This window comes from Acipenser ruthenus, chromosome 3, assembly GCF_902713425.1.
Source record: "Acipenser ruthenus chromosome 3, fAciRut3.2 maternal haplotype, whole genome shotgun sequence".
In the NCBI taxonomy this organism is placed as follows: domain Eukaryota; kingdom Metazoa; phylum Chordata; class Actinopteri; order Acipenseriformes; family Acipenseridae; genus Acipenser; species Acipenser ruthenus.
Window position 1 is genome coordinate 64,863,525 of NC_081191.1, and position 19,113 is coordinate 64,882,637.

General features: G+C 34.8%; 1 protein-coding gene across 1 annotated transcript in view; it reads right to left on the bottom strand.

The window, feature by feature from the left end:
- Positions 1-717: 717 nt before the first annotated feature.
- Positions 718-19,113, bottom strand: part of LOC117394421 (coagulation factor XIII A chain-like) — a 44,544-nt gene continuing 26,148 nt past the window's right edge. Inside the window, exons 9-15 of the mRNA XM_033992672.3 lie at positions 12,583-12,686; positions 11,791-11,879; positions 11,276-11,429; positions 5,717-5,995; positions 4,848-5,008; positions 3,978-4,114; positions 718-1,759 (exon numbers count right to left, since the gene is read on the bottom strand). Of these exons, the coding sequence (XP_033848563.2) occupies positions 1,618-1,759; positions 3,978-4,114; positions 4,848-5,008; positions 5,717-5,995; positions 11,276-11,429; positions 11,791-11,879; positions 12,583-12,686 (1,066 nt within the window). The 3' untranslated portion in view covers positions 718-1,617. The remainder of the gene's footprint in view (positions 1,760-3,977; positions 4,115-4,847; positions 5,009-5,716; positions 5,996-11,275; positions 11,430-11,790; positions 11,880-12,582; positions 12,687-19,113) is intronic.

Below are 19,113 nucleotides of genomic sequence, written 5' to 3' on the forward strand. Positions count from 1 at the left end.
GGATAACCACAAACATTAAGTCCTAAACCATATGAAAAAAGTCACGAATAAGCATAATATAGCAAAAAGTATATATATATATATATATATATATATATATATATATATATATATATATATATATATATATATATATATATATATATATATAGTTACTCCATGTGTCTCATTTTCTTCAAATTCACAGTGCTGTTGAATAGTCGGCTGAAATTTCCACAGTAAATACAAAGGAGGAAGGGACAAGCTCTGTACTGCAGACTCCTTACTGCCTTGTAAACAGTAACAGATTACATTCAAATGAGTTTGGATAGCTATAGTATTCTTACTGATATTTTTTATAGAACATGTGTGACAATAATCAAGATATGTCATGAAAATCCATTATGTTTTTTATGTCATGGGTGGTATGTGGCGGAAGGATAATAAACATTTGTTATCACTGCATCCACCCATGACATGGTCATGTCATGGTTTTTCATGATATTTACCCGATATATCAAACCTTCTGTTCATAATACACTTTTCCAATGATGGTCCATTTGGACTGGAATATGTTCATGTGTATTCCACCCCCACCTCTGCCTTCTTTAAAATGAAACTTTATAAATAATTGAATATTTTTGGAAAGAGATGGTGACTGATTATATAGTATGTATATACTGTTGGAAAAAAATGTGTTGATATTGTGTGACAAGTGTAAACCAAAGACACAACCAATGACAATGAGAACAAATATTTTTATATGGTGATATGCCAATACATGCAATATGCATTTCAACAATTAATAAAACAGACAGGGAGTAAAATGTTAAGGTAAGTACAGATATGTCCCAATACATTGCAGTAAGCATTTTATAGCACATTAATAAAACCCACTACGTTCTAGAAATTAAAAAAGTATTACTTGCCATAGAGTAAATTAACGCTTATTTCTCAGCTAGTACTTAAAGCATTTACGTAACAAAAGCAAGCCTTCACATTCCTCCTACAAAGTTATATTTGCTGGTCCAAAGAATAGATGTAGGTTTGTACTGTCAGCCTATGTAGATGAATATAATCGCCAAATACTTTTATTCGCCTTTTTTATCATTCCACATACCCTAACCTCCATCGAAAATAGGGAAATTACTGTAGGATTAATTATCAGGATATATTACTATACTCAATAAGTATTGGTGTTTTTTTTTATTTATTTTTATTTATTTTTATTTTTATTTGTTAGTTTTTTTGTATTTATTATTTGATTTAAATATTATAGACAAACCTCAATTTCTTAATAGAAAACATACACCAGAAGGATGGTGCATTCTTACCAAAATCTGTTTTCATTTAAATCATTTTTTAAGTAAAATTGGATCAAGCTTTATATTAAACAGAAATGGTGGTAATTATTGTGGTATTTATCAGGCATTTTCCCTGTTACATAGTAATAACTGTTAATAGTGACCAGGTTACGATTAGGATTGAGACTAGGTTTAGGGTAATACCATGAAACAATACAGAATTACTTGGTAATATCTTATGACAACGGAAATACTGATGTTATACATGATCTAGAACCTTCCATTGATATTGATAGCTATTTGTTTAATCTCATGAGTATATTGGTTATTTTCCTCATGGATTAACATAGATTTCAGTCACCCCAAGTACTTGGTGAAGAGCTGCACAGTCCAGGCAGGCGACTAGCTTCCTCACACCCGATTTTGAGGGCCTAAAATACTCCGTCCATGTGAGAGAGGAATTTGGTGGGATGATGCTGAAAACAGAAATGTCCATGTTATTTACATGTATAATTACTATTGATAGTTTTCTTGTTTTGTACATTAACATACTTACATTTGGTGCTAGCCAGAAGGAGGGCTATTTCCTTTCACCTACAGCAATAGCCTGGAGGTGAAAGGTTATGAACTTTTCATAAAAATTGGTCCGCCAGAGAAGGACCTTACCTGAGACCTGGCAGAGAGCTTTTGCAACCATAACTGTGTAAGTGCCACTGATAGGAGTAAGTTTATGGCATCTGTCTTAACTGGTTAAACTGAAAAAGGTAAAAACTGGGTTTTAATTGATTAGTGATGAATTGATCAACCACACCTGCAGGCTTTAATCGATTAAAAAACAATTGATCGCTTAATCTTATCTACCTGAGTGTGGTATCAAAAAGATTGAAAAATGGTGCAAGGTACTTACTGGAAGGTATACCCAATATTTCACAATATCTCAGAATGAAGAAAAATGACTGCAACTTGCAACATTTACTGATCTGTGCTTTCCTTACACGGCAGTACTACAAGTTTATCATATTATCTTAGTCGCAAGTAAATTGATTTATCAATTCAATGTATTTCTTTGAAACGGTATCAATAAATGTATATTGAAAAACTGGTTGGCTTAGCGGGGGGTATTTCGAGTCAAATTAATTCTGTTATACTGCATTTTTTCTACTTTATTTTATTGATATATACAAATAAAAATCAAAACATCATAGATTGTTGCAAAAAAGCAACTTTATTGTTTTCTTTCACAAAAACAGAATATCTTTTCAAAAGGTGCAAAAGAGCTATTTATATGTATGTGTGTATGCATGAATGAATGAATGCAAAAAATGAACTTCTGAGTATAGCATCTGAATACGTTTTGATAAAGATATTTTAGTTGAACCACCTAAAAAGTGAAACAACACAGATCAAAACTACACAGTGGCATATGTTGAAAATGTAGCTGCATTTGAAATACCGGTAATTATAAAAAATGTGAATAGCACAGGACAGTATACATGAGCGTATAAGTATTTGAAAGAAGCATGACACATAACAAGGAATGAAAGAAAAACAATGGGGAAATCTAAAATTATTAGAGCGAGAAATGACTGGCTGGTCTGTTACTGTTTCCAATGTGATGATGATGGTAAGAACACATTTCAATGGGAATTAAACATTTCTTTTGAGCTACAGGCTTGCAAGTCATTATCACTTAACAAGGTAGGCATATATTTATTTAATTTATGCTAAAATAATATAAAAATATAAACATTTACAGATGGTTGACAGTTTTTTGCGGGGCGTACTGTTTTTGGCGGAATCTGCAAAATAATCTGGTCGCACTTTTCTATTGACCCAGGTGATGGGTTACTCCGAAGAATAAATGTTTTATAATGTGTTCAGCCTCCAATTAATGACGCCCACTCTGTGTATCCACAGAGAAAGAACGCAAAGACTTGATTTAAAAATAAATTACTTAAGGGATGCTGATGGAGAAAGACAATTATAGTGGTTAAGATACAACCTTGTGTAAAATTGCTTGTTTGTATCATTATGTGTGTTTTGATATGAATGCCAGTCACATTTATATTAAAAATATGCCCACTGGAACAAAGATATAATGAATATTTTTTTTGGTATTTTTTACAATTTGAATAGAGCTAAACTGCTTGGCCACCTTATTCGAATGTAGTACTCTATTGAATTTGGCATTGCCTTGGTGTAGGGCATTCTTCATTGCATCCCTCGGCCACTTCGTTGCACCAATTGTGTAAAATATTAATGGCTGAATTGATTAACAACCCCTGAGACATCTTCCAGCACTTTGTGAACTCTATGCAAATGTGGGCTAACACAATATTGGGTACAGGTCCAAATAATATGGCCAGGTAGTGTATATCAAATGTTACACCATGTTTGTAATTACAGGTTAAAACATGATAAATATCCTCTGGTATTGCTAATCAGAATTGTATGTGGCCACAGAAGTGTATATATATATATATATATATATATATATATATATATATATATATATATATATATATATATATATATATTGTTGAAAATCCCTGGAATGTTTTTGACATTTTTCAAATGATACCAACTGTATTTTTCTAGGTCATCCCCCAATTACACAGCTCCCCAGAATTTTGTCCATGAGCTGGAACCATCCAAACAGTATATAAGAAATGTGTGCATAGCATTGCTTTTTACCTGTACATCTTCAGTTTGGTTTTCATCAGCCCAGGCCCCTCCAGGCGTATGGAGACATCTTCCAGGTTTTTCTTCAAAGGATTTGTAAATTCAACAGTCGCAGACATTTCCTCATTTAGTTTCGGCACACCTTCTATCTGCACAGGAAACCAGTGAGGTGAGTAAATAAAAACATAGTTTAGTAAAATAATAATAATAATACATCATGCCACGAATTTTATGTAACATTCACTTGTGGTTCCATTATTTTAGCTGCAGCTTTATGATATGGAAAGCAAAACATATATTACACAGGTAATGATGCTCAAATGTAACTCCCAAGCCAATGTATCATTATTAATATACTTGAATACGAGAAACCTGTATTAAGGATTAAGAAACTTGAATACGAGAAACCTGCTTTATTTAACCCTCTTTTCAGCCATTCATTGTAATACCCAGAGCTTGTTTATTCCCAGTAATACAGGACAATACTTACCTCTCATAGATTTTAGATTTTTATGGAACAAGCACCCTAACTCCCTTGACCAAAATAATTTCTTGCTTTTTCACTTACCCTCACCCCCTTCTTGTAATCTTTTCTTTCTATTTTACAACTTTACTTCAACGACTACTTCTACATAAATTATCCATTTCTACTATTTGGTATTTTTCTCCTGATCCTTTACCAATGATTAATGTTGTTAAACCTAATGGGTGAATACATTATTCTTAATTCTTACACAGTATTGAGAAGGTAGATCACTTCCAGCTTTAAAAAAAGAAAATAAAGGATAAAATACTTTACTAAGCAGACATGGGCTTTAACACAAGGTTTCTTTCTCTGCCTGGTTCACATCTGTTTGCCAAGGCTATGAGGTGATATCTGACCTTGATAGTGAGTCTTGGGATCTGCAGAGGGACGACGTGCTGTGCTGTGAGAATCTGCGTGTCGTCATTGACACGTCCAGTGATGATGAAGTGCAGAGTTGCCTGCTCTACCAGCTTGTTTATGTACTTCTTTGATTCTACAAATACGTTCTCAGTCTTAGCTGATACACAAAAAAGCACAAACCATAGGAATTAAACCATCTATATAGTTGGGTGCATAAAACAGTAGTAATAGTCACTTTCTGTATTGCTTTTCTCACTCAGATAATGTATAGTCTTGAGTGTTCTTTATTACCATGCAATCATGTAATACTGTTGTCAGTGAAAAAATAAAATAAGTTAATTGAAAAGGGCAGACAGTTATAACTTAATCTTACCATAGTTCTGGACACTTATTAAACTTTCCCATAGTAAAATAATAGTAAAGTGTATTAAAGCATAGTGAAAACATGCTAAAGCATAGGTAAGCACTGCAAAACCTAGAGAGGTATGGTAAAGCAAATTAGAAAAACATAGTAAAATATGGTAAACTTTGGTAAATGCATAGTATAACCATGTAAAAAGCATGGGAACACTGCAAAATTACCGTGGTAAACTTTTATAAGTGGCGGCCCTGCACAAACCACAATTCATGTACTATAGGAGAACAAACAGCAGGTGTATCAGATATATATATAATACAATTTTAGAATGGGGACACCCCCATATACAAATACTATAGTACTGTCTAAAATATTCTAGTTTTCTACAAAAGAAAGCAGTGCCTATAGCATAGTGTATCACTATTGACTGATGGACCAAAACAACTTCTAAATGATGGGTGTCATTTATTCTAATAACCAAAGCTGTAGACAGCATAGACAACTTACTCTCCCAAGGCCCCAAAGTGAACTCAAGTGATTTAGACATAAATTCCGTTTTGGTGACCCCCGTATAGAACACAATGTTTCCATTAACGTAGATGACCAAAGTTTGGCGTTGTCCAGTGCGGTTCTTGAATTCCAATGTCAGATTGAAGTCATTCCCGATCAACACGCTCTCCTGCACACGCACATCCATGTCAACCACCGTCGGCTGTTCAGTGATTTGTGTCCGTTTCAGGTTATACATCACTGCAGCATCCACAGCCAGCCTTTCCTCCTCAGTTCCTACAGAGCACAGCCCCACAACATTAATCAAATGATACAACAAAGGTGCCCTGAAACAGTAGTACTGGCCACTGGACCACAAAGCAAAGTGTATTAAAGAATAATGAAGCATAGTTATGCACATTTACTACTAAGTAGTACATAATACACTTTTTTAGTAAGGTAGATAAAATAAATAAAACACTTAAGGAAAAGTTATTTGATCACAGGTTCTTTACAGTCATCAAATTCTGCAAATCTAGAAACAGCTTACATAAGCAAACTTTTAAATTAAATACCATTTTCACAATATTAGCGATTGTATCACGGTCATATGCCATCATTTGAAACAAAATGCTGAATGATAAACAAGCAAGGCAATTTACATTCCACACCCAAGAATATTTAATTGGCAGGATGGTCTGGCTACGTGCATCGTGGGGTCTGTAGTTTCTTAACAGGCGCTAGTCAGTAATCGATTGCCAGAGATAAATGATACAGACTTGTCAGGTGCCTAATGTTAATTTATGGATTTTCAGAGGTTCATTAGGAGTAAACTAAGCAGAGGAGTTTATATGAGGTGGCATTGTTATGAATCACACTTAAATAAATGTTTTATAGCTTCTATCTATTTTCTTTTTTTAATAAATTGTGTCCTTAATCATCAATGATGACTGTTTCTACACCCTGGGATATTTGGCATGTTTAATAAAGTCACTTACTTCACTAAACACAGTAAATATACATGAGTGTAGAGTTAGAGGATACACGTTCACGGAGTTCTGTAGTTAACCCACAAATGAGGAATGACCTAATATCCAACGAACCTCCAACGGCTATGCTCAAGAGTGAAATAACCACCATTTTTACAATGTATTAAAGAGAAAGTTTAAACCTTAATTAAACAGGTGAATTCAGAGAATTGTTGTTCTTAGATCAAGGTCGCCATCTGCTTAGCAACATGGTGTAACTTGGAACAGCTGAATATGAAAATGTAACACTAGATCCCTCAAGACTAGTAATACTTGATATTTAAGAACACATACCAGGGTATAATAAATAGGTACATAAATAATTATTTTGCAGATTGAGAAGACATGAACTATTTCTTTTCTGTGAAATAATTGTATAGATCTTAGTAAACCAATGACAAAGCAAACTGCAAATGTGCACTGCGAGTTTGCCATAGTGGTTAACTTTGAGACAGTGTACCTTGTTCAGAGAGTTTTTTCCCCTCCATTGGCATTGGAAATATGCTGTAACAGTTAACTTGTGTCAAACTCGGCATTAGGTTAAAATGCTAATAGCTGGTGTTAATCACCCTAAGGACAGTACTTAGAATGAGGCTACTACTGAGTGCTATGTCATTATTTATAAATGCCATGATTTTATGTGAGGAAAAGTCGTAATTAGTGAACACAAAGGATAATTGTTCAAGCTTATTTTTTATCTTACTGCCTGTAAACGTGTTTAACGTGTAATAAACTACAAACTATAAGGGAATAACACTGAGTCACTGACCATTGAGTCACACACTCTTAATGTCTAGGGAGAGACAACAGCTGCAGAGGTTTGTGATACCTGAAAACCTTTTTTTGTTGTTGCACTAACAAAATATGCCCCCTCCACACACACACACACACATTTTAATTATTCGAAATAAAGCTGCTACATCCAAATGAAGTGGCCACACACTGTTGATACAGCTGCAATACTGTCATTTTAATTTCATTTCTGAGTCCTCAGTTTTTTTTTTTGTATTAATCCCTTTCAGTGTTTCCTTTTTTATTCTATTAAATATAATTGAAATGAAATACATTAGAGGACTTATCCTTTCAGGCACATGACCTGGGGAGTTCTCAGCAGTGCTCTGCATTTAAAATAATTTATTAAATTAAAGCCGTGGGAACTAATCACTGTGCAGCTTTTATTAGCCCTGTTTTAGACTGCTAGAAGGGACATTTTAGTTTGAAAAGAAAGGATTTTAAAATTGGTACAGTCAGGCACTGTACCCGCAGGCGCCACAAGAGCTCCTATTTTAATATTTTTTTCAGGGTTTTAGTCTTGACATTTGCTATGAATCTATTAATGGTCCAATCTATTAATCACACCTGTTTGCTAGTGATATGAAATTGTAATAAAAGACAATTACAAGTAGCATAAAGTATATATATATAATGCTTTTGTAGCCGGCCGATCTATGAAAGAAAACCACTTCCAGACAGATGCTTGTGAAACCAGTCTAGGTAATGTTTTTTCTTGTGTCTCCCGGATATACAGTACTTATGCCTTTTCCGATTATACAAACAGGAATATGAACTGACATTCTGAAACTGCGAAAGTAAGGTACTGACTATACTCATAATACTACAACCAGGACTCCCCATAACACTTCCACTGTCACTGCAAGCACTGTGGCATAGAACATCACTCTCTTAAAGCTATAGCAGCTCAATTATAAATCAGTAATACAACTATAACACAAACTGCGTTTTATTGATTAAAAGTGTTGCTGAAATTGCAATGTTTGTCACATATAATTCTTTCATAAATGATTGCCATTATATACCAAATATGCTATTATTAATATTGTTATTATTTATGCAGTAGTATGACAAAAAGTGTATAGTGCTTTTAAAAGCAAAAAAGGGGAAGATGTGTGTCTGATTGTTCGGAATGTCAAGATGTATTTGTTTATTTGATTCACTCTTGTTTGCACGTTTTTAATGATTGATTAATTATGCTTTTTTTTACGGCGTATAAAACACATTTAAAAGTACAAATAAAAACATGTCCAGCATTGGAAATTTCTTTAGATTTCTTCAGCTTACGTTTTAACGCTCTTAACAGCAAACACTTACTATATACACTGTAGTTAAATCACTAAGCGAGACAGTGTTTCAGACAAACACATTTTGCAATATTATTTTTCTGATACCGTTTGAAAGAAATATGTTGAATAAAAAGAAAAATCAACTTACTTGAGATTATAATGATATGATGAACTTGTAGTACTGCCGTGAAAGAAAGCACGATGAGTAAATGTTGCAAGTTGCAGTCATTTTTATTAATTCTGAGATAGTGTGAAATATTGGGTATACCTTCCAGTAAGTACCCTCTGCCATTTTTCAAGTTTTTTTTTTTTTTTTGTGCACCATTTTTTAATACTGCACTCAGGTAGATAAGATTAATAGATCAATTATGTTTAACCGATCAAAGCCCTCAAGTGTGATTAATCGATTAATCTTTCACCAATTAAAATCCCTAGTTTATTTTTTTAAAAGGAAGGTCAAAACTTGAAAGGTCACTGTGACAGAAAGACAATGATTCTTGGTGGTAAATCTCCCTCCAGACCTGTGAGGGCGCTAAGTAATGGGAACAGAGTACCCTGGACTGCTTGGCCTGACACTTTGTTCCTAGGGTTAAAAGGAAGTCAGTCATTTAGAAAAGGGGCGGAGTTTCGGTACATTAACTCATCGACCCGGAAGGGAAATGATGTGGCAGCCGCGGATTGGAGGAGCGGCTGCAATCTTTTACCAAGGGGTCATGAGTGACGGTATAAGTAGGGGACGTAATCGGTTCCTTCATTTTGGTTAATGAAAAAGAACCCGGAAGGACCTGTGTTTTGTGTATCTGTATCGTTAGTGGTTTTTTTTTTCTAATTGTTAATTGATATTATTAGACAGCGAACACGTTCCGGAGCTGTCGCCAGATGCCAGCACAAACCGGAACAGCACTGCACTTGTATAACAAATAACTGTATTTGCACCACAAGCACTAATTCATGCACTAACAGACTTGTGTATGTGTTTTGTGTTTCGTATGGGTGTACAATAAACAGGACTATTATTTCAGAACAAACCCGGGGATTACAAACTAAATAATACACGCCACTGTATTACTTACCATCATTATTGTTTACTGTTTGTTTTGCCATCAGACACTGGACATACAAACCCATGAAACAACTTTGCACCTGGATTATAACTGTCTGTCTGTCTGTCTGACTTTGCCACGGTCACCTAGTAAACATCATGTAGGTAAGGCAGGGATGTCACAACCAAGGATACAAGATATTACTGGACAGTACCATAGTGCATGGACATAACTGTCTATCTCATCTCCCAAAAAGTGCTTGTGTGTTATTATTTTAATATCAGTATTTATTAATGATAATGGATGATTATTGGCTTAAAGTGAAGGATTTGTATTATTTTTCAACAGTAGATTAAGGATGTGTTCATAAACTGTGGAAGAAAATTACAACTATATAACTATTTTTAAAAAGACAGGAGGTATAAGAGATCAAAATTGCTTATAAAAATCAATTGGATATCCATGCTGGCTAGCTGTTTAGAGTCCTGTTCAGAGGATAGGCATTTTTAAGTTATTTAAAATAATTGATTTGGTTTATGTCAGGATCAGATTCAAGTTTGTACACATCTGAATACAAGGGGTGTGATCTGTAATCATGTTATCAAATTGATTGTGAATAGCGGAAATGTTGATTTTTCCCTGTTATGCTAGTTGGTTAGCTAATAAACAACCTAATACTAGAGCATAAGTTCTAACTTAGTCTGTAGTAAACGCCTGTTAATATCATTGAGAAGAGGACAAGAAATTGTCTAAAGACTTTTCACGTGTAAACAATACAGGCAGACAGGATGGAAAGTTGATGGTGGTCACTACCACTCACTCTGCAATCAATTTTATAAAAGCACTAAAGGTAATGCTAGACGGACAAGACAAAATTGCATTGCTGCCAAATGGATACAGGAAGAGCCTAATTTACAAGGGTTTCGTTTGTTAGAAATGTTTTAATCCTGCAGAGTCATAACTTAACTGGTAATTTTGTCACATACTATAGTAATGTAAGGTAGCTAGGCCCTTTACATTAGGAGGGTATAGTTCTAGCCTGTAAAACTGTCCAACATTAACATATTGGGGCAATTGTTTTGCTTTTCCAGTGCAGTTTCTGCAAGGACTAATGTAATCAAATTAATGGCCACATGTAAGTGCATATAGAATTCTGAAGATCATACACCAATGTATTTTTTAGTAATTTCAGTCATACAGATTGAGCAGCTTCTAATATATTCTCCAATTTCTCCAATGATTGAAGGCATTTCTATAAACATTTTTATAAACAAATCGAATACATAATTCAATGAGAAGATGTGTCACAGTCACCCCTGTTCATTTATATCTGTTCCACCTGAATATTAAATACATATTAAAAACACTTGTTTTCCACAGCAGGTTCCTCCCTTCATAGATAGATAATGGCATTATGCTACTGACCTTCTGGGAATTTATACTGATCAGTAATGTTCTTTATTTCATCCCGGCCAACTTCCTTTGTCAATACCATCTGTCCCACATGATTCTTGTTGACTTTAATGGGTTGTTGCGTCCCATCCCTCATCCTCTTCCAGTAAACAACATCGCTGTTAACCTGAAACAGTCGAGAGTAGTGAACAAAACACACAGGAACACACATTAAGTCACTTAAAAAAAACAAAACAAGCGAAAGCCTCTGCCAAGGAAGATTCTAAATGAATAATGTATTACACTCACAAACACTGCACATCATAATTCAGAAATGGTTTAAGGCTTTTACAAATATAGCAGTACTTTGGGTGCATTAACTTTGCAGTCGTACAGTAGACTCTTGCTGAACATCGGTAGTCCAAACCAACCGATAATCTGAACCACACCATCATCATAATGCATGATGAAAGCAGCTGGAGACATGCAAGGGGACACCATAATTTGCAAGACCGTTACTCAAGAAGCAATCTAAACAGAAAACATACCTCAGCAAAAATAAATGGAGCATCATATTTAAAACATATCTGACCATGTTTTATAGCTTTGACTGAAGCTGGACCACATCTGTACATTCCTGGAAGAACATGAGTACAAGTTAGTTTTTTGCTATTTTCTTGATATAAATTCAGTATAATGTGATCACACTTTAAGTATTGATAAAAGCTAAAAACGTTCATAATTATTAAATAAATTGCATACTTATAGCACATTTCATAAAGAATAATGGTCCCTATTGACAAACCCTTGTATTCCCAAACTCACAAAACAGCTATATATACGTTATACGTTTCATAAATATGTTTTCATGAACATGGGTATTTTATGGTGTTCTTATTACAACAGGTCATGTCATTTTACCACTAACATTAAGCTTTATTTTAGATATATAAGTCTAATTTCTCAAAGCTATTTACTACAGCTCATCATTACCAATTTTTTTTTCAGAAATGAGAAACAAACACAACGGAAGTTACCAAACCAGATATAACAACTAAGACTTTTAACTTAGGAACTTGTAAGTAGTCTTAAGTTGTTTCTTATTTGTTTAGAATTGTAACGGCGTTTTTCTTTTTCCTTTCAAATAAAAATTGTGCTAATGATGATTTGGAGTAAACAGCTTTGAGTAATACAGCTTTATTTTGTATCAACATAACTCTAGCGACTTTTCTAGATGACCCACTCCGTCTTCACTGTCACGGGCCTTAACCACAAAGAACACCAGACAGCCTTCTTAAAATAATGTATATTAAATAAGTATTCATGAATTTCAAATTCACCATCGCTTGTTTCCTGAGGAGTTGCATCTACTACCTGCCATCCACCAAAGCCAACTGGGATGTCAGGTCTGGACATGTAGCACTCATTCCAGCAGTGGTAATTCCTAAGTAAATAAAACACAAACAGAATAAAATGCACTGTACAATAGTGTTCTGCTAAGGGATTAGAGTGATTGTAGCTAACAAAATTATTATTTGGATCTTGCCTAGAATGTGCAGTTCTGAAAGAAAGATGCTACAAAAAGCATGCATTTTAATTTTAAAATGACACCTGGTACTACACTAGATTAAAAAAAAAAAGTTCTCTGAGTGCTTGTCTTCCAGGAAGTCTGTTACTACTTCACTTCCTAGGTCACTTCAATTAAACAGTGTCTTTGGAGTCCAAACAGGCTGCTCAATGGTACATATCCGCAAAACATAAGCCACACAACACCAATGGCTATATCAAAGAATGCTCAAGCTGATGACAGTTACAAAAAAGTTAAACTGAAAAAAGCCACAATAAAATATTACTATAACTGAGTATTAACAATCTACTTATGAGTGTACTAGAGCATTCAACTGTTTGTTGTGGATTGAACAATTGAACAATTCTACCTGTCTCAATCCACCAGTCTATCCTCAAATCACTGGTGAGTATGTGTATGTCTTCATAACCTAAATAACTATCATATTAACAGAAAGTACTTTGCCAGTCCCTGACTTCTATTTATCAAAACTATATATTCAAAATATAATTTGCATAAGTATTTATCTAATATTGCTTCCTTTCACAAAATAATAGTGCTAACTGCACACTTGAGTAAAAAAAAAAAAAAAGAAAAAAGGTTCCCAGGTTTGTACTAGCCTTATAAAAAAAAATTACACTTCCCAGAAGTCCTGGGGGTTTTAAAAGATGGCTCTTAGGAGCAATTTAGATTCTTAATGAGGTACAGCTGAACTCGTTAAGGGAGGCATTTAAACCCAGCAGGTATGCAAGCTAGTGTTGGTTTTTGGGAGACTGGTGTGTGAGAGTTAGAGGGAGAGAGTAAATAACAATGAAGAGAACAGAAAAGTGTGCATGTGTATGTAAGTACACTATATATGAATATCCTGCTTAAAGCCAGTAAATGGTTTAGCCATCCAATTCTTTAGAATTAAAGTGTATTGGTTATTCACTAACCAAACTAACTGTTTACTTAGTGCTCCAAAGAAGGACATAGGTTTTGTTTTGTTATTATTTTGGTTTCAAGTTCTCTTGTAAATAATAAACATATAGGATTCCCCTGTTTAAACTGAAACAGTTGTGGTCCTGAGTGCTGTCTTCACCAAAACCAGTGGAAAGATCTCGAGTGGTGACAGAAAAAACCTGTGTAAACAGGAGAGTTGTCACAGAAGCCAATTCATAGAACTGAATGGGTCCTCCATCTCCTTGTCCTGAGTGTAAAGACTCTTAATGTCAGCAATAATGTGGATTAATAATTTGTGGACTCTTGTGTATAAGGCAACCTTGACTTGAAGAGGGACATAAGAAAATCATTACTTAAGCAAGTCTTCGACTCTTTGGTAATTCGGTTAATGTCTGCCAATAAACTAACAGATGTTTCGTATTATTTGTGGCAGCCACAATCTTACACAAAGAGTGCCTTATTTATCAGGGACTATTCCAAAGTGCAAAATTTTGGTGAAAATAAAATAATACTGCTAATATTCCAATGCTTGCAACAAACAGCAAACAAATATTGCATGGAAATTGATGGGAAAGCTGCTTGTTTAAAATGAGAACATCTGTTATTTATTAGGCACATGCATGCAAGCAGGGATCTTTTACACACATTCTGTTAAAGCAATACCAGTATAGTTAACCAAAAATGTATTTGTATTTATCATCTTTATCATATATACAAATATATGTATATGATCAAGGAAAGTGGGACCCAGGGCCTATGTTTATCACAAGTATTCCCTTCTAAACCAGGTGTATTTTATATAGTATGTGGTCATGAAAAGATAAAGACTAGACAATTAGACTCGCACACTCTCCGGACCATGCATATGATTGTTTCCTTGTATTAGAATGATGGTGCTGCAAGATCAAACTCCTATTAAATCAATTAAAGATTTGCAATCAGAGCAATATGTAAAATAATGTTCTCATTATTTTTATGTTATTGATGCAAGTATTGCTGAAATTGCAATGTTTGTCACATATAATTATTTCATAAATTATTGCTATTATATACCAAATATGCTATTATTACTATTGTTATTAATATGTAGGCAGTAGTGTGATATAAATGTTGGTTACCAAGACCATGATTATTACAGCAGAAGGTATTGTTTTTGTAACTCCCTCGTTTCAGTTGTGCACTGGTAATTACAGGAGGACATTAATATGATAAGTTGTAGCAGGTGTGTAGGCTATTCAGAAATAAAAAACACATTCTATAAATTCACATACAGTAATATATCAAAACATAATTTGAAAATGGCTGCTCGTACTTCTGGAAAACCTTTCTAATAATGTTCCTTTTTGGTGAGAGTTTCGGGATCAATATGACTTATTTGCAGCAAGCACAAAATAGCGTTTCACAAGATACAGCTATCCAATGGAATGGAATTGTGTTGCACAGGCCATCCAAGGGCACACATCCTATTCCTACACATATTCAGGTTCTGTCTTCTACTATTTGGTTTTTGGACACTAGTATCTTTCAAAGGCAGATCAGAGACATGACTGGCATTTCACGAGTCTCTTTTAGCACATTGATGCTTGGGGTTTTGGACTCGGTCATTTCACTCTGTTCTCGGTACATTCAATTTCCCTGCAGAGAAGAACAGCAGATTGAAGTAAAAAGGAATTTCTATTAAATTGTTGGGTTCCCGAATACGATCCATGCTATAGACTGTACTCATGTAGCAATTAAAGCACCAAGAGTGAACAGAAAACAGTGCCATTCAATTCATGTACAGGTTATATCTGATGCCCATCTCCGTCTACTAAATGCTGCGGCTAATGGCCAGGCAGAACCCACGATTAATTTATTAATCAAAACAACAGTGTGGGCACTCGCCTAGAAAACAGAGCAGTGACTGATGGCTACGTTAACCATATATGGCTATATTGGGGCGTTTTAAATGGAAATTTCCATGTGCAAACAACTTTAGTAACATTGGGATTTATTAACACCTATTACTTAGAAATGTGTGTACCGAGTACCTTATGCAAAATTGAAGTCAGGATTTAATTATGTGTACGACAATGCTAAGCTTTATGCGTACGAACAAATCTAGTCAATTATTTATGTATGAATGATAAATATAGGCCCAGGGCATTTTCCTTAATAACGATTAAAGAATGGTCTCTGTGGGATTTTTGTTTGAAAGTACGCAATAAAATCAATAATGTTTCATTAACATTCAAAGGTAGCAGCTTCTTTTTTTTTTAAATATTTATAAAGTTTGAGCAAGTTCAATGTATTATTTAAACCAGTGTCTGGAAATACTATGAGCCATTTCTTTCTTTTTTAACATCAAATTAAATGCACACACAAGAACCCAAGAGTGATCCAAGTTTTTCTTCTGAATAACAATTGAGTTTGTTACTAAGTGCAAGTGTTTAAAGGAAAAGTCCATTTAGATTGTATTTATCAAACCTGAATTCTGCTCCTTAGATAACTGATTTTTTCTACCTTGGTTTTCAACTACCAAGAATATACATATTTCTCATTTATCACTGTACCTAAATAACTGTTACCTAAATAACCAATCATTCTCAGAAGTCTATTTTCTGGAAATGTATGTGTGAATCTATTTTGCCCTGACCAAAATGTGATGCAAGGTAGCAAACTTTTTCATTTTTTACTTGGTACTTTGACAATTACATTACCAATTTCACCTGTAATTATCAGATAACCCCCTCATTATTTAAGCCCCTTTCACACTCTGGCTCCTACCCAGGTCCGAACCTGGGTTCTGGCTAATTAATGCTAATACAGTTCAAATATCAAGAAGGAAAGAAATACTAGTTAAAGCTAAGCATAATAAAATATTATAAATAGCTGGGAATGGATTGCTTTTTCATTGCTATTTGAAAAATTCTACTTGGACTTAACAACAAAGACAAATAGAAAAAAATATCAACGTATTTCATTTGACTTACTTCTTTATTCCTTTTTTTTCTGGGCTTTCGTTTTTTATATACTGTATGAAATTAGTGTTTTTGGTTAGTGTTTTTTTCTGTCAAAATATGTATAGTAACTCGACAGTACTTGCACACTTAAGTTGTACTTTCTTTCCTTTATTGTCTTCCACAACGAAATCCCTACGGTCAAGGGCACATTCTTCTGGGGTTTTTGTGTGTAGGCATTTATTGTACATTTCGCCACAATTCTGTTTTAAATCTTCTGTATCTTAACTGTAATACAGCTTGAAATCCCGCTAACAAGCTTCCATCCTGATTGTAATCTCGTTTTAAATCTTGCAAGTGGAGTCCCCAATAGAAATGTAGGAATGTACTGTCATTCAGTAGTTGGGGTGGGTTTAAAGTATTGAGAACAAATCAATGATAGATGCAAGTCAGGAAGGCGGGACATTGCCCAGCACTGGGAAATGTATTTATTATTATTTTTATAGTAGGTTTTGTTTTTTAATGGGAATAGGGTAAAGTCAATGTGAATTGATTAACCATTTCCACAGTTTTTCCGGTGCTTTCCAATGTTTATTGACTATCCACCAGATTCATTTTTTTTTTGTATCACGGGTGTTTTATCGGTTAAAACCGAAAATCAGAAGCCCTAGATATAACACAGCATTTCTTGAAAACAACTGTTCATGAAATGTTAAAAAAACGGACTTGTCGTTTCAATTGTTCCAAACAGTCTGATCTCAGTACCGCCTCTGTACAGATCATTAAACATTTAAAATTCCACCATTTCGATAAAAAAAAAAAAACTATGGTAATGTTGTGCAGTCTTACTCTGTGTTCCTTAACCCTTTAAGGACTAAGCGTTTTTCAGTGGGATGCTCCCCCAGGACCAAGCAATTTTGGCTGCATTTGACTCTCTTCCTATAAAGATTCACTAAAAATCTATTCTTTAAAGTTGCATCATGGAATTGGTGTCAGAACACTCTGGGGAACATTATAAAGTATTTCAGAAAGATATAAAACTACCTATGACCTGAGGGACCTTGCTGAAAAATATTGATGTCTGGGCAGATTAAAGACATTGTTTCACCTGAGTGATTACAATGCCATAATAAATGTTTATTCTCAGGATCTTTATAAGCAATAATGGACACTACTCTCAATTATTTTCTCAAGATAAATATAAATAAAATAATGGTTCATTCCATTATTATCAGTAATAAGGAAAAAAACAAAAATAATTTGGTTCTGGAAACATTATCTGCTTATATCCACTCGTTTCTTGATATTTATAAATGTTGTAAAAACATATATATATATATATTATCCACGTGGAGTGCAGGATGCGCTCTATAGTCTGGACCTCGCAAATTCGAGTCCAGGCTATTCCACAGCCAACCGTGGACGGGAGCCCCCAGGGAGCGGTGCACAATTGGCCGAGCATCGCCCGGGGGGAGGGAGGGTTAGGTCGGTCAGGGTGTCCTCGGCTCACCGCGCACCAGCGACCCCTGTAGTCTGGCCGGGCGCCTGCGGGCTCGCCTGTAAGCTGCCCGAGAGCTGCGTTGTCCTCCGACGCTGTAGCTCTTGGGTGGCTGCATGGTGAGTCCGCAGTGTGAAAAAAAGCGGTCGGCTGACGGCTCACGCTTCGGAGGACAGTGTGTGTTCGTCTTTGCCCTCCCGAGTCAGCGCAGGGGTGGTAGCGGTGAGCTGAGCATAATAAAATAATTGCCCATTCTAAATTGGGAGAAAATAATAAAAAATAATTGGCAACGACTATATTTATATATATATATATAAAAAAAACATATATATTAAAACACAAGACAGAATAAATGTTCTAATATAATTTTAAGTTCCTGTGATGTTTTGTTTCTGCGTGCTGCTGTAAACTTTCTCCGCACTTTGAAATGTAAATGCCCATCTCAGTGATATCACATGAAAAAAAAAACTATCAGGGTGTGAATTCAATCCCTCCCCTATCCAATGATATGCATTTCCAACATGGTGGCCCAGTAAGTCAATAAATTGAAGTGTGTTTTTTATCGTGTTTACCCGATCACAGGCCCAGAAAGACACTTCAGTTTGATCAAGTTTACACAGTCACAGTCCTTAACCCTTTCAGTAGTACAAACGTACTGGTACATTCACTTCTCTCTGGTCCCCAGGGAGTACGAACGTACCGGTACGATCTGCAACTTTAAAATTGAATTACTGAGCCTACAAAACTTCTGATTACAAGATATTATAACACTAGGTTTCTGTAACACTTTTTATTGCCCTCTGCTAGATATTGACTGAATTACATACAATAAACCATCACAAAAATGAAAGCGATGTCTGTAAATTGGCGAAAATTGCTCATTGAGAACGAAGTATTAGAAATAATACTGAATTCAGATTCCGAT